The sequence below is a fragment of the Cupressus sempervirens genome, chromosome 3, assembly GCF_028749045.1.
Source record: "Cupressus sempervirens isolate cs-2001-9-10 chromosome 3, ASM2874904v1, whole genome shotgun sequence".
Classification (NCBI taxonomy): Eukaryota; Viridiplantae; Streptophyta; class Pinopsida; order Cupressales; family Cupressaceae; genus Cupressus; species Cupressus sempervirens.
In genome coordinates this window covers 778,551,283-778,573,758 of record NC_143120.1, presented here as the reverse complement: position 1 = coordinate 778,573,758, position 22,476 = coordinate 778,551,283, and the positions used below count along the sequence as shown (strand labels likewise).

Below are 22,476 nucleotides of genomic sequence, written 5' to 3'. Positions count from 1 at the left end.
TGATATATATCTCAGACAGCGATCGGCAATGACATTTATATTAGAAAGATAGGTTATGTCTAGACATGCTGCTATGTGGCCATTGGCCATGTAGGACATGACTTAGAGTAATATAATTATGTTTAATTCTAAATCAGACGGGAGTCACGATTTCCTTTTTTGATAGTATATATATAAATACTGAGATAATCAATTAAGTATATGAACTAATACTGAAATGCATAATGAGTGTGTATATATATATATATATTAACAATTGAATAGTAAAAAAATTTATATCATGGAAACCCCTTTGTGATTGTTATCAGTGATGCAATCCTATTTGGTACTCATAGGTTGGCCAATAAGGTTTTTGTTTTTACTCTCCTTTCATTTTGTCTTCTCCCCTTTTGTTCTTTCAAAGTAAATGTGCATAAAAATCCTAGAAACCCTCGCCCCTCTCAAACACAGAGGAAGATCATTATTCCTTAGCGATCTCTCCAATTGTTGACACGTTTCGTCATTGTCTGTTGAGCAAGTCACCTTGAAATCTGCATTGACGAATCCATTTACCAACACATCACAATAATTATTGATATATAATATTTTACAATTTCTGTCATAAAGTTGAATGCACACAAGTTTTCGCTCTTTCTTCTTGCCACCCGTATTATGGAGAATAATATGGGTCTATGTCATTTACATTTTTCAAAGAGGCATCTAGATCTATCTTTCTAGTTGCATAATCAAATGCTTCTTTTAGTCAGTAAATTTTCCGTTCACCTAAAAGAATATCTTTAATTAACAATTTAAGATGTTGATTGTTAATATCTTGCAGTCTGTTCCTTACATTGATGTTTATATTTGAAGTTAAAAGAAAAGATTCAGTAGCAGATGATAATATTGAATTTGTTTAAATGTACTGGCTTCAGCAGAAGATGCTAACACTGTTTTAGTCCAAGTATAATGGTTTCAGCAGCAGATGCTACATTGTTCTTTGAAGAACTAATCTGTTATTATATCTGAATCTGCCTCATCATGCTGCTCATTTTACAGGAATATCCATGTTCCTAAACCTAGAGAGGAAACTCTATCAGGACACTTATTCGTAAGATCAAGTTGTCATCAAGGAAAATGGGAACCCTCGGTTTCAAATACATGGGTATGTAATCTGAACACTTGGAAGAAGGAAATGAATCTTAAATAAAAAAGTAATTTACTTCGATATTTTCAAGTGTACATAAAACTTGCAACATCTAAACAGTTTTAGACCCTCGATAAAATGGAATTTCACTTTCTTTAGATTCAACAAGTTTAATTGTTCTAGTCCTTTTTAATCACCTGTTTTTTAGCCTTGTTGAATTAATTTGAATTGGTAAGTAGATTTGTTTCTATTGCATCCAGTGAAGAGCAGCTAGTCCTAGCAGATCCAAGCATGCCAAGAACTTTTAGTCAGTTCAAACACACATAATGGAACTAATAACAATAAATACCATTTTTATTATCAAAATCAGATTATCTACTGCCTTGCAGGCTTATTTATAGTCCAGAAACATTGTGACAGCCTTCTTTTGTACCTCATATATTCAACGTAGCCAGTCCAAGGAAATATATCAGCATTATTCTATTACAGAATCTTATGAAATCTGCAAACATTCTTTTATATCCTCATCTCTTATCTTCTGTCTGAGGATGAAGGTATTCTTTTGACACACCTTGACACTCACGGCTTTCTACAGAGTACAGACATAAGGTCCATTTTTATAAGCATCAGGCACCAGAATAGGAAACCACATTCGCCTCCCTGCTTGCCTGAGCTCCCTCTAGCCAAGTTAACTGTCACGACACTAAATCTGTACATTCAGGTATAAGTGCTACAAATAGGTCCTGACAGAGGGAGCAGCAGCTGTAAAAGAAGGCAGCAATGCAACCGTCAACAGCTGTGAGACAGAGATAATATAGATCTTCTAAGAATCCTGTTCCACAAATTGCCTCAATATCTTTAAGGGGAAGAATATTCAGGGAATTGCAAGCCGTAAGTTTTGCAACTGCTGTATAATTGTTTGACAGGTCAGACATTTATCAGACGTGAGGCCCATATTAAGAAATATCTTCCGGCAAATGTAGCTGCTAGAGAAGCCACACTATATTTACTACCAATGAATCCATTATTCATAATCCTCATTTGAGGGCCCAGCTAAGCAATAATTCTCTACATCAAGCAAACAAAAGCCAAAATAAAAGAAAGACTGAAACAACAGAGCTAGAAAGGAACCTGCAACACAGAAGAAATTGGAAGGCCAAAACTTGTTATAAGAAAATCGTTTTGGGTGTCCAGGATGACACAAGCCCTGGAATGTGCCTACATCACTTTGGCTTCCATCTTTATAGTTTGATGCTACTTTACGGGTCTTGAATTCCTGCAATAAATTTGTTCTCATTCTTTTGTTTTTCTGATCAGTTGGATTTGTTGTCTTTTGAGATCTGAATTGGTTTGGTTATTGTACATCATATGATTAAACAAATAGCAGCTCCTTTGTCTGTTTGAAGGTTTTGGTCATCAAAAAACATTTATTTTCTCAATGATACTGGGGCCCAAATGATGATGCTTGTTAATCTTGCATGTGTGGGATGTTGAATTAGAACTTACAGCACCAGGGTTGAAATATGCTGTCTTTTAAATCAGTCAATTACAGCACCAGGGTTGAAATATGCCGTCTTTTAAATCAGTCAATCTCAGCATTTCTGAAAAGAATGAAACAAGTATTGATTAAGGTATTATGGGAGTCTTAAAATGTTAGTTTCTGGTCCGGCTTCTAGATTTTTCGTTTCATCCTTGATAATGCCCTAGGTTTTGAGTAGACAATTTAATGTCTTGGACTCTTGGGACTGTGGGTCCTATGTATGTTGCACGTGTTCAACAGATTGGAGACCTATACTATCTCACCTTCAAATTATTTTCATAAACAGGAAAAAAATCTGATGTTATGGCCTTGTTCTATGAAATAATATTATCTCTTAAGTGGGTATTTGTTAGTGGATGTGGTTAATGCACCAACAGTAATCTTATTCCCAATTTTAGTATGGTTCCTTCTGTGAATCTTCTTTTTGTTAGGCTATCTTTTTGGCCAATGTTATTGCTTCAGATTAGTGTTTTCAAACATCCTTTATACCAATGTTGTTAAAATAGAAAATGTGCAGTTCTTGCTGTAGTATTCATCACATAAATAATTTTCAACTTTTATTTTCTGTGTCATTAACTTCAATTCTCCCTGCACTGTAATTTAGGGACAGCCTTTTTCCTCATTTATTCTTACATATAACTTTTTTACTATAGGAAGATTTGAATCAACTGACTAGCATTTGTGTTTACTGATGCAGGTTGAATATCCTTGCAATTTCAATTTATCTCTAAGGGAATTTCCAAGGTTTCTATTAATATGCCAAGTTAAGAATCATTCAAGATGCAAATAGAGTATCAGTTTAGTTTTCATTTTATTGAGCACAACTTGAATGTAATGACTTGAATCTTGAATCTGTATTCATTTATTTTTTGTTTCATGTCTGTATAAACAGATTTGATCATGTTGGAGGATCTACTCTTTCACAAGGCAACTATGGCAATGTAAACTCTGGTGTGAATCCTGTTAAAGAAAGTGGCTTCTGCAGTTTGTCTACTGTGAACAGTTCGGCTACTAGTACTTTTGTCCATGCTGTTAGACATTCTCCATCACCTGTTCTTTCAATTGTACAAAGCTTGCCTCCTGGACACAATCCTGATGCCCATGTTTCTTCTTTTATTGTTGTTGACCCAAGAGTTGGGTCTGTGGAATCTTTTCAAGATGATCTTTCTCAATCCACAAGTCCTCAGCATGTGCACATTGTAAGTCTGTCAGATGTTCTTGCCACTAGTTTGTATTATGGAGCTTTATTTCTTCTTTCTATAGACTATGTAGACACTTTGTGTAAGTGCATATTCCAGATACTTGATGGTTGTTTTCTAGAACATTTTGAAGGCAAGGAATTTGCAAGTCTTCTGTTAATAAAATACATTGGCAAGTTAATTTTTTTATGTGATTGGCAGTCGCCACAAATGATGGAAATTTTCTTGGAACTTGCCAAATCCAATACTGAGAAAGATCTGGAGACATGTGGCATCCTTGCAGGTTCACTTGTAAGCCTCTGAAATGCTAACTAGAGTTTTATAATGTTCCTAACCGGTAGCTTTTTACTAAAGGAAAGTATTAGTATTTTAATCTATCAACTATCATATCACAACATGCCTAGCATAAACTCCTTACTAAATAAAGTATCACACCTGAAATGAGTTTCATTTAATTATATATGGTTGACTTTTGGGATGCTCTGTTTGGGCAGAAGCAGCGAACGTTTTTTGTGACAACTCTTATAATTCCAAAGCAAGAGTCAACTTCTAACTCGGTAACTTTTAATTGAATTTCTAGAAATTTTCATGTAGGGTATTATCCCGTACTGTATTGAGAGCTGGAACACTTCTATAGAAAGTTTGATCTAAAAACTATAGCTCACTTTCCTAGTATTTCTGTTCCATTCATTGCCTTTACTAATGAGTTCTTCCTGGGGTATGCCAGTGCTATACAATGAATGAAGAAGAGATATATGCAGTCCAAGATGAGCGTTCTCTTTTCCCGCTTGGATGGATTCATGTACGTATTGTTTATGCCATAAACATTATTCTTGGGATTTTCCATCATGTATTCAGGAGCCTGTTTACAAACTAGTTTTAATTGTCGTTTCATTTATTTAAAATTTTGTTTGTTGTACTTGAGTTGTTTATTATCTAATTAGTATTTCCAAAAGCCTTCAGAGTTTTGTTTGTTGCTTGTTGATGTTAAGAATTTTGATCCCTTCTGTTGACCTCTTGGTATTGTTCTTTCTCCCATCCTAACATTATTCTCTTTGTCTCATCCCAAGATATTTATCTGGAAAAAAAGTACCATGTTCCAAAAACAGGAAGTTATATCATCTTTCATTCCTTTAGTGGCATAATATATTATTTGAAAACATTATGTCTGAGTCTTTTTGTTTGAGTCACGAGTTGAGCTGAAAAGAGTCAGCCTTGCGAAGTCCAAGCCGAGTCTGAGTTAGGAACTTTGATACCATTGGACATTTGGTACGTAGAATAATAGCAGTATTTGCTCAAATACAACCAACGCATCCATGCTCTCTGCGGTCTCAAAACATAATTGCGTAGATAACCATCAACCCATTTGATAACTATCACCGTTTGTCCATCAAAGGATGATAACCCAGGCCTCAACTTTGTTAAGCTAGGGGTAAACTTTGTATCTGCTAACTGAAATAGATCTTGCCTAAATATACTCATAAATCTACTATCCTGGTCACTAACAATAATCCTGGGGAACCCATGGGATCTGAACACCTCATGGAAGAATAGCTTTGCCACTTGAGTTGTTGTGAAGTCAGCTGCAATAGAGAAGAAGTGTGCATAATTTGTCAATGTATCCGCAAACACTAGATTCTCCGAAGCATAGATAACCTTACCACTTTCTCTGAAATGGGAAATGGCTGCAAAAGATCTGTTGGGAATGTATGCTGTGACTTGCTCTGTTCATGAGTCACACACTCACGCATGTGACGCAAGACACCATTCTTGATGCCCTTGCATGAGAATCTCTCTAATTGGCATATATGTCTTGATGTACCCCTGATGCTCTGCTAGTGGGGTGTCATGAATGCTTGTAAGATCTTCTCCTTAAGTTTTAATCCAAGAACCAAACAAAATTTGTTCTTGTAGTATGTAAAATCATCAGTCACTGTGTATCTATCATCGTGAACCAATCCGTCCACAATCTTGCAAGCGAATTGACTCTTGGAATACTCAACTAAAAGTTGAGATTTCCAATCTGTTGAAGTTTCACTCAAGGAAAAATGCATAGCAGCTGTAGGCCTCCTAAATAGCACATTAGCAACACAATTATTTTATCCCTTCTCATACTCAATGGCAAAATCATATGCTTGTATCTTGCTGACCCATTTTTCATTAGTGCTCATTAAGTTCTTTCTGCTCCGAGAAGTATTTCAGACTATTGTGGTCGGTCCTCACCACAAACTTCCCACCTATCAAATACCGAGGAAGCTTTGCCAACACATGCATGTTGGCGAGCATCTCCTTGCCATAGGTGGAATAAAGTGTCTCATATTCCTCAGCTTCCTACTGTTGTAGGCAATAGGATGGTGATTTTGCATAAGAATCGCCCTAGTAACCTCTCTAGGTGCATCATATTCAAACACAAAGGGCCGAGAAAAATTTGGAAGAGTGAAAATTGGAGAGCTTCTCATAACCTGCTTAAGCCTACTTAATACAATTGCACCTCGTCTATCCATTTGAAAGTGCCCTTTAATGTGAGATCTATCAAAGAGGCTATAAGCTATGGATTACCCTTCACGAATCTCCTATAGTGTGCACATAAGCCTATGAAACCTTGTAGTTTGAAATGTTCCTAGGTGGTGGCCAATCATGTATTGCTTATATCTTCTCCTCATGAACGCAAGCGATCACATACCCCAAGTATAAGATCTCGACAAGTCCAAATTCACATCTAGAATTGTGAAGTTTTCACACCATCACCGCATTGCAAATGGGGACTTGTGAGGTTTTCTCGCCATCACCCCATTGCAAATGAGGACCCTCTCTTCTACCCTATACTCCTGTGGTTTGAGATTTTGCGGGCTAGATTAGTAGGTTGTTATGGTCAACGAGTCTAATCAAGGGGATAGAATTGGAACCCAATCGGGTTCGGGGGATTTGTGCGAAGAGTCTTGGACTCATTTCAGGTTCAGCCTAATAGACTTTGAGTTGGAGACGAGAGTAAGGATTAAAAAAGTTGAAGTAGGATTGAAAAAGTTTAATTGAAGGAGGTTTCAAGGCATGAATGATGGGCTAAATTTGGAGCATATTGGAAAGTAGCGAAATTCCTCTAATCAGAGTATTTCTACCATGGAAATTCCTCTAGCAAAGGAATCTCTACCCAATCTTAATTTTGCACCCTTTAGTACAATTTTGAAGTGTTGGATATAAGTCAGGAATGGAGCTGAATAAGGGTGAAATTAGGGTTCAGCAAGTTTTCTTTTGAGACAAGTTGGTGTTGGCGGAAATCCTCTATTTAGAAGAATACTGTCAACCATGGGCAGTCCCCAAAACATTGAATTTTTGCATCTAAAAGAGGATTTAATGAAAACTTGATTTGACAGTCTTAAGTAAGCAACAAATAAAAAATGAAGTATTTTGTTGAAGGAGTGAATTGAAGACTGAGAAGTGTTCTTTTTGGACAAGGTAAGTTGCTGCAAGGGTGGTGGAAATCCTCTGATTAGAGGACTTCAGCCCATGGAATCCTCTCTCCTTAAAATTTCTTCCCCCTTTAAGAGCTTAGATTAGAACAAGGTTGAGAATTGAATACCACAGGGAGTGAATTAAGGAAGGAAACTGGTGTTAAGGAAGCATTAGTTTTGAGTTGTGATAAAGGGGGAGGAAAATCACACTTGGTGGAAATCCTCAATCTTGAGGAAATCTGCCAGATTAGTCCTAGCATACAGAAATCGCCATCCTTGCTAATGATCAGAACTAGATTTTGATGAAGGGAAAATTTGTTGAATGATCACGAAGAAAGCAATGTTTCAGATGTTAAAAGGTAAGGAAGGCATATCAAAGGGTGGCTGAAATCCTCTAATTAGAGGAATTCCGCTCCCTTAATTCCTCTGAGATTAAAATGTCTGCCAGCCTAATAGACTCTTTATCGTGGCAAGAAGATCATTTATGAAGTTTTGTAACACGAAAATGATATAAGAGTGCTGCACAAAATTTCAAATTGAGAAAAGAAATATCCAAAAGAAAACATAATCGAAACTTGGTGGGAATTGTCAAACTCGAGGAATTCCGCTCAAGTTTTCTTCTTAAGGGTGGCGATTTAATTAAAATATTGTCCTCCTCATCAGGGTTGGCCCTGCAGTTTTAGGGTTTTTAAATTGGTTAAATTTAATTTAATATAGGCCAAGTCGGCCACTTGGGTCCCCTTCACAGCCCAAGCATCTACATTAATGGGTCCCTCCATATCATTTCAACACCAATTTAAATCTAAATCGGCACTGTATCTTGACGGCGAATTGTTTCAGTTGGCAGCAAAACACATCTGTTCTAGCAGCGAAAATTTGTCTTCAGATTGGAGGTGATTCATCCTTGACTACCAGCGAATTTTGCCCCTCCATAGGCAGCAAAATTTATTTGCAGCTGGTGGTGAATTGTTTGTAAAGTGGCAGATTGAATCTCAGACAGCAACAAGAGATTCAAAGAAACACTCAGAAGAAATTCTAAGACATTAAAGGACTGCAGTTTCAATTGATATTGAAGGTCAAGCTTTTCCAGATCATTAAAGGACTGCAGTTTCAATTGATATTGAAGGTCAAGCTTTTCCAGATCTTAAGGTAGTAAGGAGTTGAATTTAAATATGTTGTGATGCTCTCCATTCCCAGATTTTAAAAGAAGATCTGATTTACCTTAGGTTTAATTCCCTGACTTTCTTCATGCAAAATGCTTTAGGATAGATGTGAAATTAATTGGATTTGATTGGAGGTTTAGATTGAGATCCAAGCTAATTAATCTAAGTAGAGTAAGAAGGGCGAATTAATCTGACTGCATCATCCTTATGAAACTTTCTTAATTTTCTTTAATTAGAAGAAATTACAAGCCCTTTTACAAATTCAAACAATGGATGTTCACTAAGGCTGTAACAACCCCTTTCCCGTGCTTTAGCTTACAACTAGCATATCATTGAAATACAGTTACTACATCACATTCATGGGAAGGCAGCTGTAACAATTATTTTAAATGTTCATCCGAAGGAGGTTAACGGTTACAATCAGTTTAACTGAAATATCATAACTAACAATTGAAGGCATAATCAAATAAAAATAAATTGAGGATTTTAAGTTTGCAATACCCTAAATTCCAAAACCGAAATCTTCCTAGGGAAACATCTACAAAAACCTCAGTTAGACTACGTATACCGCTTAGGGCACAAAAGTTATACCACTGTATCGTAATAACTAATACTATTTAGGGCAACAAAACCACTGTAACATCCCTTTCTCCCATTACTAATTATGACAATTAAAAGTAAATAAAAGATATGTTATATTCATATTCACATGAATGAAGGACACGTTAAAATTCTAACCTAAATAATCCTACAGGTTTGACAGTACAGACCGTGCCTCTCTTAGTGTTAATATATCTAAAGATTGGCATCTAATATTTATACTTGTTTATCCTATAGGTGTTGGTGACTTCCATAGAGATGTTTTTGTTTGTGTTTGACTAAACTAATGTTTAGTTAGTAAATTCCTAAACTAAGTCTCTTGAAATCGCTGACTTAGGAAGAGGTATAATTAATGTCAAATTAAGGGTTATGTCCCTTGAGGGACACACCCTCTAGCAAGATATATATTCGGTTGTGGATGCAGATTAGAGGACACACAATTCACAGCAGTCTGGTCCTATAAGCATCTCACTTCCAGCAATCATTAAGTCTGAAATATTATATATTATCAAATTGATAATAGAACATTGGCTCTGCATTCTAGATAAGATATACCTTCAAGAAACAAACTGAATATTGATAATATAAAGGAGATCATTCTCAGCCAACTCGGAACTGAACTATAAAGTCTGATTCTAGACTCAAGAATTTGCATAATTTTACATGGTATCAGAGCCAGGTTGTCAGATCTAGGGCTCTGCAAATTTCAGTAATCAGACCTCATATATATTCAAGTAGTTTTTCTCCCATTTTCAATGGCATATACAATCAGACCTGAGGACAGATTCGATGGGAATGAACACTTTGAAGCCTGGAAATTCAGAATCTTGATGATTCTTGAAGAGAACAACGTTAAACAATTTGTTGATGGAGCATCCAAACAATCACCAGTTGAACCTCACGAATCCATATGGGCCAATGGAAATAGAAAAGCCATGATATCATACCTATGCTTACGAAACACCAAACTGCCTAAGATGTGATGAATGCATTATGGAATGCATTTGAAATAAACAATGCAACTAGGGTTCTTGCATTGAAAAGACAACTAAATCATATCCAAATAAAGAAAGCAGAATCGATAAACTCTTATTTCCTAAGAGTTGCTGGCATTAGAGATGAATTATCAAGCATAGGAACCACCATTAATGACACCGAACTAACGCTCATGGCCATAGATGGATTGCAAGAATCATGGGAAACATTCGCACAAGGAATAAGTGCTAGAGATCAGCTTTCGGACTCTAACAAACTCAAGAATGATTGTCTTCAAGAAGAGTCAAGAAAACTAAAAAAAGGAGGAAAACCAAAAGCAGAAGATGAAGAACTTCACGTTCTTAATGCCAACTCTTATAAAGGCAAGAAAAAGCACTTCAAGAAGAAAAGGGGAAATCAAAAGAATGGAAAGCCCAAGAAAGATCTATCTAAAATAAAGTGTTTCAAATGTGGAAAATTTGGACACTATAGATCTAATTGTCCGGAAAATTCCAAACAACAGGCAAATTGTACAAATGTCATTAGAGAAGAAGAGACTTATGATCCTGAGAACCGTATTTTGTATTCCTCTCTATCAAATGAAATCTCAAATAAGGCATGGGTAATTGATAGTGGATCTTCCAGACATATAACGGGATACAAAGAAACTCTAGATTCCTTATCAGAGAAAGTTAACAGTGAAGTTACTATTGGTGATAACTCTGCACACTCAATTGAAGGAATTGGTAGCTGCATTTTGAAACTAAAAACAGGAAATACTCTTCTTCTTAAAGATGTACTCTATGTACCAGGGATTAAAAGGAACCTAATCTCAATTACAGCATTAGAAGATGGTGGACACAATGTTGCATTCGTGGATGGCAAAGTATTAACTTGGGCTAAGAACTCATCCATCAAGAAAGCTAAATTAATCGGTCAAAGAAAGGGATATTTGTATGAATTGAATATAGAACCCTGTTGATCCATTCAAGCCCTAGTTCACGAAGCTGAAGATTCAAACGAAATATGGCACCAAAGATTAGGGCATCTAAACTTTAAAACCTTATCAACTATGGAAAAGATGGTTACCAGATTACCAAAATTAAATAAAGATCACCCTAGTATTTGCAAAGGGTGTGCTCTAGGTAAAAGTACTAGAAGTCCCTTTCATGATAGTACTAGGAAAACAAATAATGTACTAGGGTTAATTCATTCAGATTTATGTGGACTATGTCCGTTCCCTCTCTTGGAGGATTCTGGTATTATATATTGTTCATAGATGACTTCTCTAGGAAAACATGGATTTATTTTTTAAAATGCAAGGAATCAGAAGAAATCCTACAAAGATTTAAAGAATTCAAAGCTATAACTGAAAATTTTTCAGGACATAAAATTAAAACCCTTAGAACAGATAATGGAGGAGAATATACCTCAGAGTTGTTTAAAAGGTTTTGTAAAGAATTAGGGATCAAGAGGGAGTACACTGTTCCTTATAACCCAGAACAAAACAGGGTAGCTGAAAGAAAGAATAGAACAATTATAGAAGCTGCTATTGCTATGATTTTTGACCAAAATCTGGAATACTATCTTTGGGTAGAAGCCTCTTGTACTGCTGTATATATTCAAAACATAAGCCCTCACTCCTATCTTAAAGATAAAACCCCTGAAGAAGTATTTACTAAAGTAAAACCCAATATAAGTCATCTCAAAATTTTTGGAAGTCTTGTATACAACCATGTTCCAAAAGAAAAGAGAACCAAATTAGAAACATTTGGGAGGAAAGGTATCTTTGTAGGGTATAGTGAAACTTCTAAAGCATATAGAATTTTCATACCTGGACAAAAAACTATTGAACTTAGCAGAGATATAATCTTTGAGGAAGATCTTGCATTCAAAAGAGCCATAAGTTCTAATGAACCTTCTCCTTTATCAAGTTCCGAAAGAGTTAGTGAATTTGAATCCCAGAGGGAGAACTTAGAAGAGGTCGAAGATGAAAATATAAGCTTTGAGGAAAGTTCAAAGAAAAGACCACTTTGGGCCATAAAAACAGTAGAAGTAGCTCAAGACTTTGCTGCACCTTTAGGATTAGTCAGAGAAAGTAAAAGACCTAAAAGATTCTCTAGTCATACAACAAATATGATTGATTTATCCAAAACAGAGCCAACCAATCCTTTTGATGCTATTAAACATCTAGCCTGGAAAGAAGCTATGACAGAAGAATACCAATCAATTATGAAAAATGATGTTTGAGAAATAGTTCCAAGGCCAAAAGGAAAATCTGTTGTTTCTTCCAAATGGATATTCAAAATAAAGCATGTTGCTAATATGAGTATTGAGAAATATAAAGCCAGATTTGTAGCCAGAGGTTTTTCTCAGAAAGAAGGGATTGATTATGAAGAAACCTTTGCTCGTGTTGCCAGATATACTTCCGTACGAGAAATTTTAGCAATTGTCACATCTAAGGGATGGAAGGTACATCAGATGGATTCTAAATGGAAAGATTTTAGAACAACTCTATTTGTAGCAACCAGAAGGATTTGAAACCCATGATCCTAACACTTTTGTTTGTAGGCTCAAGAAAGTTCTCTATGGGCTTAAACAGGCTCCCAGGGCGTGGTATGAAAGGATTGATAAATATCTCATCGGCTTAGGATTCTCCAAGAATGAAGCCAATCCAAACTTATATTATAAAAGAGATAAAGATGATATGGTAATACTGATATTGTATGTTGATGATTTATTAAGCATAGGTGATGATCATATTATAGATCAGTGTAAGAAAGATCTAACTAGAGAATTCGAGATGAAAGACTTGGGGCTTCTCCATTACTTTCTAGGATTGGAAGTATGACAAAATTCTGATAGTATCATATTGAATCAAGGAAAGTACACTTCAGATATCTTGAAGAAATTTGGAATGTGGAATTGCAAGTCTATGTCTTCTCCAATGGAGACCAATTTGCATAAACTTAAAGAAGCAGCTACAAAATCACCTCCAATAGATTCTACTCTCTACAGACAGATGATTGAGTCCCTTATGTACCTAGTAAATACAAGATTTGATATTTGCTATGCTGTTCATGCCTTAAGTTAGTTTATGTGTGCACCTAAGGAGATTCACCTTGTTGCTGTTAAACACATTATGAGATACTTACAAGGCACTCTTAATTATGGACTCAAATATGAGAAAGTTGCTTTAGATTTGCATGGATTCACCGATTCAGATTGGGTTGGAAGTGTTAAAGGCAGGAAAAGCACTTCAGGACACTATTTCAGTTTAGGATCAGCTATGATTTCATGGATATGCAGAAAGCAGTCTTCAGTAGCTCAGAGCTCCACAGAAGCATAATACATTGCAGCAGCAATGGCCCCTTGAGAAGCAGAATGGCTGAGGAAGTTACTTGTGGGATTATTTGGGCAGCCATGAATCCTACGATTATTCATTGTGATAATCAGAGTTCCATCAAGCTCTCGGTGAATCCAGTTTTCCATGACAGATCCAAGCATATTGAAATTCCTTACCATTATGTGAAAGATATGGTAGATAGGAATTCTGTAAAATTGGAATACATTTGTACTGCAAATCAGACAGTAGACATACTCACCAAACCTCTATCTAGAGTAAAGATAGAACATTTCAGAAGGAGACTTGGTATGGTTGAGTTGTAATCCATTTGTACTCTTTTGATTATTAATAAAATAATTTTATTTTGTCAGGCTATTGACTGTTATGGGCTCCACCATTTGTATTCATTATTTTAAGAGGTGACGATCTTTGAAAAATAATAAATACTCGTATAAAACATTATGAGAGGTGACGATCTCTTAGATAATGTGTTAAACAATAGAGATCTATTATAAGATCTAGATGAGTTCAAGATCATATTGTGATGTTGACATTGTTATGTTCATGGGTCACAAATTGGATAAAGGAAGAATCTTGGTATTCTCCGGGTTTATCTTGTATTCTAGTAGATCTTAAAACTGAGGATCATGTTATGATACCAATTTCTATGAAATCATAACTTGGATAAATGAAGAGATTACCCTTCAGATTTATCCTGTATAATATCACTAGTATCAGTGATTTGTCATATCACAGGTTTAAGTAATATGACTTTGTATCATGTGTTCTATGATACCACATAAGAGACAGATAGATATAAAGTATCAATACTTGCTTACTCATCTATATTGATGATTGCTAGATATAATATCTCTTTGTAGGATTATCAGGTTAAGAGGGAGTGTTAAAATTCTAACCTAAATAATCCTACAGGTCTGACAGTATAGACCGTACCTCTCTTAGTGTTAATATATCTAAAGATTGGCATCAAATATTTATACTTGTTTATCCTATGGGTGTCAGCGACTTCCATAGAGATGTTTTTGTTTGTGTTTGACTGAACTAATGTTTAGTTAGTTAATTCCTAAACTAAGTCTCTGGAAATCGCCGACTTAGGAAGAGGTATAATTAATGTCAAATTAAGGGTTATGTCCCTTGAGGGACACACCCTCTAGCAAGATATATATTCGGTTGTGGATGCAGATTAGAGGACACACAATTCACAGCAGTCTAGTCCTATAAGCATCTCACTTCCAACAATCATTAAGTCTGAAATATTATATATTATCAGATTGATAATAGAACATTGGCCCTGCATTCTAAATAAGATATACCTTCAACAAACAAACTGAATATTGATAATATAAAGGAGATCATTCTCAGCCAACTCGGAACTGAACTATAAGTCTGATTCTAGACTCAAAAATTTGCAAAACTTTACAGGACAATTATAACAACCATCAAGTAAGCCTATCTCATACAGGCAGTTACATTTCATGATCAATTTGTAAGCATTGAAGGGAATAACTGATTAAATGACATTAACTATCTAATATTTCTTTAACTTGAGATTGCAAATATCATAAAAATAAATACCCATTGCTAGAAGATATTGAATGCAGATTGTATCTCTGTCTTGTGCAAGCTTTTGGCATCTGGTGGAGAGGAGAAGCATTTTTAGGGACTTAACCTCCCAACCATGGACCCTTAAATATCCCCACACAATCTCAACCGAGAAAGGCCTCCCTACCTAGAAATAGACATGGGATACCCTGTCCAACCACTGAGCATCCTGGTATTAGAGTATCAACTCCACTGCTTGACTAGACAACATGGTATAAACATTGGGCTACCATGACTCTTCTAGATTTAAACATCTTTATTATTTGTTTAAGTTACTGATTGTTCTTTCTCTTTTATCATGCAGGAATAAACCTTATTTCAGTGATTGACATCTCACACCCTTCATCTAGACCATGCTGGTCTTCTTGGATGAATCCTTGAGTGGATGTATAGGCATTTGTAATCATAGACAATGCATTTGCCCGACCCAGGCCATGGCATTATAAAAGTTTCATGTTGTATTTTGAAAATTATAAATTTGGCTCTTTGTGAGTGTGTTGTATCTTATCTTAGAGGCACATGGTAGATGCCTCTGTATAAGCTTGTATTGATTGGATTCTTTTAAAACAAGATTCAGATAAGAAAATAATTTTTTATTATAACATGTTCTTCAGTGCATATGCATACAAATTCAGCCAAGAATGAGCAAGTAAATGTCACTCCTTCCGGGCTAGACTCTTTCTATGCTTAACAAAGATTTCCTTCTCGTTCCAACTAAAAATTTAGAACCTCTTATATCGAAAGAAGAGTGCATGACCTGTAAGACTACCACTTTGTTGTGGTAAAGGAGATTGTGATATCTGGTCGGGTCCTTAGCACTTGCAGAGGTTATGTTGCAAGAATCATGAATAGTATGATGGAGATCTTATGCAATGCAGCCCTTGCTTTGGCTCATGTTGTAAAGGTTTGCACCATCAATGATGCACATTGCTGGAATAGGCGACTAAGATAGCAAATCTTGCCAAGATATGTAACTGAGATCGGAAAGAATTTCAGACCCTACGGCTAGGGAAGAATGGTGTGAACTTCTTCACCCTGCGGCTATGCATGCATAATGTGACTGTGTAAAGAAAACAAGAAACAATTGTGATATGAACTAAGAGAGCTGTATACAATTGTGAAAGAATTATATTAGCAGAGCTATGGCGACCAACAATGTAAGAGAATCGCCTTTTGTGAAAAGAACCATTGCATATAAGCTTACACGCTTAGTTACAAGCAAGAAAAATGCGGCAACGAGAGTAACAAAACAAAGAATCATCATCATATGTGGCAATTATAATATTAAAAGTCTGGCCACTGAATCGACTTAAAAGCCCGATGAAGAAATAAGTAAAATGACCGCTCAAGACAATTAAATAAGACTTTTGGCCAAGGTGAAAAAATAATAATATTGTCTTAACATATAAAATCATGGTATCTATAAATACCTATACATATATGTATATATACATGTACATGCGTAAACCCCAACCATATATTTCTTACGTATACGTTAAATATCAAGTATGCGTATACGTTCTTATATGTATATTTAATTGGTTTACATATATACACATATACATGTATGTACATGTGATGATATTTAGGTATCATGGTGTTGATATGTTAGGACATGCTTATACACCAGGAGGTTCCAACCAAGATAACAGAATTACAAAGGTACCAACTTGTTCATAGTTCAATTTATTCTTCGCGATTTCTTTTATTATTAAGTGATATATAATTTAACAAGTTAGCTCATGGTTGTCCAACACACACTCTTGTTTGCCAAGCCGTTTACTCTCATCCTCGGTGGTTCAAGACTCGTACCTATTTTCCCAGTGATAGGTGGTGCCCTTGTGACCAATTCCTTTTTGGCAATGCTCCTCCCCCCCCCCCCCCCCCCCCTTGAATGTGCTCCTGCAAGGAAAGAAAATTTTCACAATAATATCATATTCCTCTATAATCACAATTACTACTATAACAAGTTATTATTCATAAACCATCACAATGGCCAAGCATCATATAACTTCAACTTTCCAAGATTTCGAGATAACAATATAATAACATCATAATGATTAACTAACATGTCATCTTTATCTGAAATTATAATGATGAACCTTATGGAGCCTTAATTTTTGAAAATTCTAGACTTCCATTGGAGATGTTAGAAGATTGTGGCTTGACAAATATATTTGTTACTATAACCAGATCTTGGACAATGCTTTCCAACAGATATACAATGTTCCATTGAGTTTGAAATGGATGGACCTTGCAAGGCAATGACTCTAACAGCCTCAAAGGATGGAGGTGTTCTAATTAAGAAGTGCTATGCTTCTTTTTGATGACGGGTACCTTAACTGAACCTAAAAGATTTTGAGATGAAACATCAAGGGGAACTACAGCTTATAAAAGTCTTCCAGGCTGAAGTATTTGATCAATTTCTTTATGGAACAAACTTTGAGGAATGCAATTCAGCAGTAGCCTTTGTGGAAGACTGGTGGCCTGACCTTCAGATAACCAAGGAGTTGATGTTTTGATGGTGAATTGTTGGATTTTATATCTGAATAAAATATCATGAGCAAATCACTGTTGGACTACAGTGAGTAGAAGTCATGTCCTGTTACTACTGCAAAAAGCTTGCTAAATACTTGGCGATGACATGAAATGTTGCAGAAGTATCATTTTAATATATTAAAGGATGGTTATCTGTGGTATATATATGGAAATGTTAAGACGACTAATTGCAACAGTATACATATGACATAAATTAGAAAGCACCAAATAGTATGACACTAATGTTTGATTTCAACCGATATGAAACGCATGGATATAGTGTGAAATCCTGAAAGAGATAACAGTGAGTGATATTAAATGGAATTTTTGGAGAGTTGATTTAACAGGAAGCACTGGAGATCATGCAGACACAAGGCTGACTTGGAGTTCAAACAGAAAAAATATACAGAGTAATGATCAAAGTCAGACACAATAAATAACAAACATATAAAGCCCAATATGAAAAGCTTTGAAAAATGAGAGAAGCCTGCAATTATGTCATGCCAGCGATGAGGGTTCTGGACAGGCACACAAACTAGAGACCCAGGCTTCTATGCAATTTTCTGGGAGGTACCAAGATGCTCAGCATACATTTGACGGAAGAGATGAGAAAAGTCTTGAATCTTCAGTCACTTTTAGTGAGATGAGAAAGCTAGATTGCTTAAAGAGGATGCTTTCTGACACTTAGTGCCTAAGTGCCCTTTTAACAAGCAACTACACCTATTGCTACTACTCTGGCAAGCTGGATGGCAAATACTGTTCCTGCACCTCATCCGATTCTGATCACCTTTTGAAAGGGCAATCTGGAGACAAACTTCTATTATGATGATGTAGACAGCACTTGCCGAGGAGCCTACTGTATCAATCGTGTCATGTGGAATTCAAATGGGTTTTTGCTTGGAGTTTCTTATTCAAAGCACATCATTCACATATATACCTTCCATGGTGAAGAATTCCCTTTTAATGGAGACATGAATCAGCACAGTCAGGAATGGATGTCGTGTTTCATTCACAAAAAGGAAAAAAAGACATCAATTGAGGGTCAAACACGAGACGATGGCAAGAAGCATCACTGCTCAGAAGAAGGAATTGATATATATGAATATGATGATAATCACGAGTGCCATGAGGGAAACAAATATATCTACGATGGCATAAGATTTGATAAATATCTAGAAAGATAATAACTAGGTCTGGGCATGCGATGTCAAAAATGATTTTTGAATAGTGTTGTGTGGCCACGATGAATAAACAGAGGAGTTCCCTAAGAAATGAAGACTTTGATGACAATATACCTTGTAGCTCAATCATCGTAGAAGGATCAAAACATGTGTATGGGGAGAATGAAGTTTACGACAACCATATATATTAGATTATTGTCATAGTACTCATTGATAATATAATGTTTATCGGAGATATTAAGGAAGTAATTAAGTTGAGGTTAAAAGTGAATGAATGGAAAGTATGAACATTAAATTAATAAGGTGCAATTTGCCTTTAAAGAGGCATGATACAAAATATACAAAATATGACTTTCCATTTCAAAAGTCATAACTTTAAAATGAAAGGAATAAATTATAAAAGGATGTTGCTTTTCATTTAAAAGGCACAACTTTTATAGTTTAAGAACATATATTAGAAATCAAAATCATTTTAGAAAAAAAACATATTCGAACATCCATATTCTAAAGAAGTATTTTATATCTACTTGTAAGAAAAGAAATATTCGAACATCCATATTCTAAAGAAATATTTTATATCTACTTGTAAGGAGGAATAAGGAGCAATAATATGACTTTGTAATATGAATTCAATTATTTCATTTTAATAATAAAATAAAAGGTCCTTTGTTTATTATTAAATGGCATGGAGATTTAAACTGCAGATAATTTGTCCTTTGTAATTATTTTTTGAATTCTGTGTACAATTTAAATGTCAGATAAGTGGACATGGTCATTTAGCATTTTAAACTTGATCATCATAGATATTGTGAAATATCAAATTGTTTCCATATCTGTGTCTAGTTTGTCTCCCTACTAGAGGAGTTAAAGTTGAATTTGGACTACTTTAAGATTGCATATACATTTGATTTGTCGCATCTTGATTATTTAATTGTTGACAGTATAATTGTGTAGAACATTATAAAGTTGTATGTGAAAATCTTCACTGAAGTTGACTCTATTGCCCGAATGAGCAAAGGCACTGGTCTTTTTATTATTGAAGTCAGAAAATCTATATCTTTCTTACAAGCATCAAATCCATTATTGACAAACATTATACAAAACATCCAACCATTTCAAATACTCAACATATAGTTTTATTTCAATTGAGTTCAAGGACTTTGCTGGCTGAAGAAGTCCCAAGCTTAAATTCGCTTTAGAAAAGCTTTGAACCAAGTGATCGGGTTCGAGGAGAAGGTCTACCTGCCTAGGTGTAGCAGAGCCTGAAATGTAAGGGAATCAAGGTGATTCTTGTTCGTTGGCTAGAATTGATTGTGGAATTCTATTGGAGAATTGGCAAGCTCTTCGATTTCCAATCTGCGGTTTTTGGAACCAACAGAACCATCTTACCATTTCACACGATCATAGCTAATGTTACATGTCAAATGACGTCGCATGAAATCTCAACGACTATATGAACATTTTAAATCAAGCCAAATGTTGGGGTCTAATAAAGGTATAAGTGAGAAATCATCTTCAAGACTAAGATCCTTAATTATAAATAATAAATTCAAGTCTAAACCTTGCAAGCAAGTTAAAATCTTAAACTTTGATTTGTGTTGGTAGGTTCAAGTCGGGAGTTAATCTGGAAACACCAAGGTGAGTCAAGCTTAATCGAAGAGAGACACCGAGGAGTGGCGCCAAGATCACTTTTGACTCTAAAATATAAGATCAGAGGTAGTAGCTTGGGCGCCTTGGATATGGTAAGTAAGACAAAGGATGGCAAATGAATCCAACTCAAGGATGACAAAGATGATAGTGAAAAATGGAATAGTTGATGCAGCTGCCTTCCCTCCTACAATGCATTGTGCCGAACAGGTCCTGTAGTGTTCGAACTTCGGAGAACTCTAATGCTCAAACGAAAACAATTGATTGCGATAAAGAAAGGATGCTTGTTACTTTTAATAAAGGCTATACCTGATGGCATTCAATATACCATCTTATGAAGGGGAAGTTTGTTACAGATCCCATTGTATGTATATTTTAATTCATCGCTGTAAGTTTACTTTGCACTTATTTATTTCAAGTTACTCTCTCAATGAATACGTATATGATATTAAGAGACATGTCTCTTGTTAATATCTTAACTCACATTAGTTATTGCTTTGACATACATCACAAATGATATTTTGTCAATTTATTATTATGATTATAATATATGATAATAACATATATATATATATGTATGTATGTATGTATGTATGTATAAATAATATGTATGTATGTATAATATGTCCATATATATATATATATATATATTGAATTAATAATTTATTATGAATAATAATAATGCTCCATGATAATAATAGTGAAGGATATAAACTATTGACACAAAAGCCTGCACCCTTGCTTGAGGTATGACCCTCAAGCGACCTTGTGTAACATGGAAACAACCGCCAAGTGTGAGACTTCTTTGAGGCTGAATCTCTGGAGAAGGCCGACTTCCTCACTATTAGCATGTACCTAAACTAAAATTGGGGAGGAAAAGGGAGAAGGCCAACTAAAAGAAATGCAGAAAGGGAAAGGGGAGTGATGCACCAAGATAGAACGATTGGTTAAAACTCTGCCTATAGATGCACTACACATCAATGAAATACCCAACTACACAAATCTTAACTCCTTTCTACCTTCAAAGAACTTCCATGCAGGTCTTAACTGATAAAATGCTAAAAGGAAGAATTTCTTCACAACACAACACTTACCAGCAAATTAACACAACAAAACAAATCTCAAAAAATAGGAAGGAAACATTCAAAGTGAGGCAAGAACATGCACATACTATTGAATGAAATAAAAGGTAAAAACATCGAAGTTTCATGGAAGGCAAGGAATTACATAGCATAATGCTACTGCAAAAATGCAGAGAGAGAAGAACCCGAAAAACATATTTGCAACTGCCTTTTAAAGAGTTCAGGCCTGATTCAGATCTAAACTATGGAGTTCAAACCCCAATCAAAGTGGAGTTGAGTTGCAGAGAACAATAATTGAAGAATCAAAACTAAATCTGATCATGAAATACAATCTGCCCATGAAGTGACAGGAAGAAACCCAAATCAATGTACCCATCCGTAAAAGAGATCAAATCCAAAAGATTTGATCATTACATGTAATAAAGAGGCATGGAGATGCATTGGCGCCGTGTAACAAGGTCCAAAATGTCAATTTGCATTGAAGAAACGGTCCTTGCAACGTGTCATGGCTGCAACCGCGAAAATGCAAAGTTGACCTGTGTGGAATAAATCTGATCTGCCCCAAAAGATGCGAGCTGTTGATGTAGATCTTCATTTTGAAATAGATGGCCCATATGCTACAAGAAATGTCCCAACAAAAGATTATAACACAACTATAGATCAAGATCAGCTTCATTCTCCAATGGACGTAGAGATGCATTCATAAATATCCAAAGATGCGTCCAAATCTAATAGCCATTGCATCTTCACAAGAGCAAAAGGAAACTATGCGAAAATACGTGTTTTTGATTGGCACATTCTCAAAGGCACGATGGAAGAGGCAGCAACGATTTTGCGGAAGCAAAAAGGTAAGCCTTCCGAAATAGTGAATTTCGCTGTTTCGGGAAGAGCAGCAAAGTCATTCTCCAAAATGGTGAAAACGGTTAACACAAAATGTTAACCCCTACAGAAAATGCGTGTTAACCTGTAGCTCAATCAAAGAAGAAAATGAGCCAACTCGGCAATAGAAG

The 22,476-nt window shown here is 35.5% G+C and overlaps 1 protein-coding gene across 4 annotated transcripts in view; it reads left to right on the top strand.

Annotated features, from left to right (window-relative positions):
* The window catches only part of LOC149569099 (AMSH-like ubiquitin thioesterase 3), a 186,191-nt gene that overhangs the window by 59,537 nt on the left and 104,178 nt on the right, over nucleotides 1–22,476 (top strand). For all 4 annotated transcript variants that reach the window (XM_089821878.1, XM_089821877.1, XM_089821881.1 and 1 more), the window contains 6 exons: nucleotides 1,036–1,141; nucleotides 3,361–3,407; nucleotides 3,556–3,862; nucleotides 4,064–4,153; nucleotides 4,357–4,419; nucleotides 4,590–4,664. In XM_089821878.1, the coding sequence (XP_089678004.1) occupies nucleotides 1,036–1,141; nucleotides 3,361–3,407; nucleotides 3,556–3,862; nucleotides 4,064–4,153; nucleotides 4,357–4,419; nucleotides 4,590–4,664 (688 nt within the window). The remainder of the gene's footprint in view (nucleotides 1–1,035; nucleotides 1,142–3,360; nucleotides 3,408–3,555; nucleotides 3,863–4,063; nucleotides 4,154–4,356; nucleotides 4,420–4,589; nucleotides 4,665–22,476) is intronic.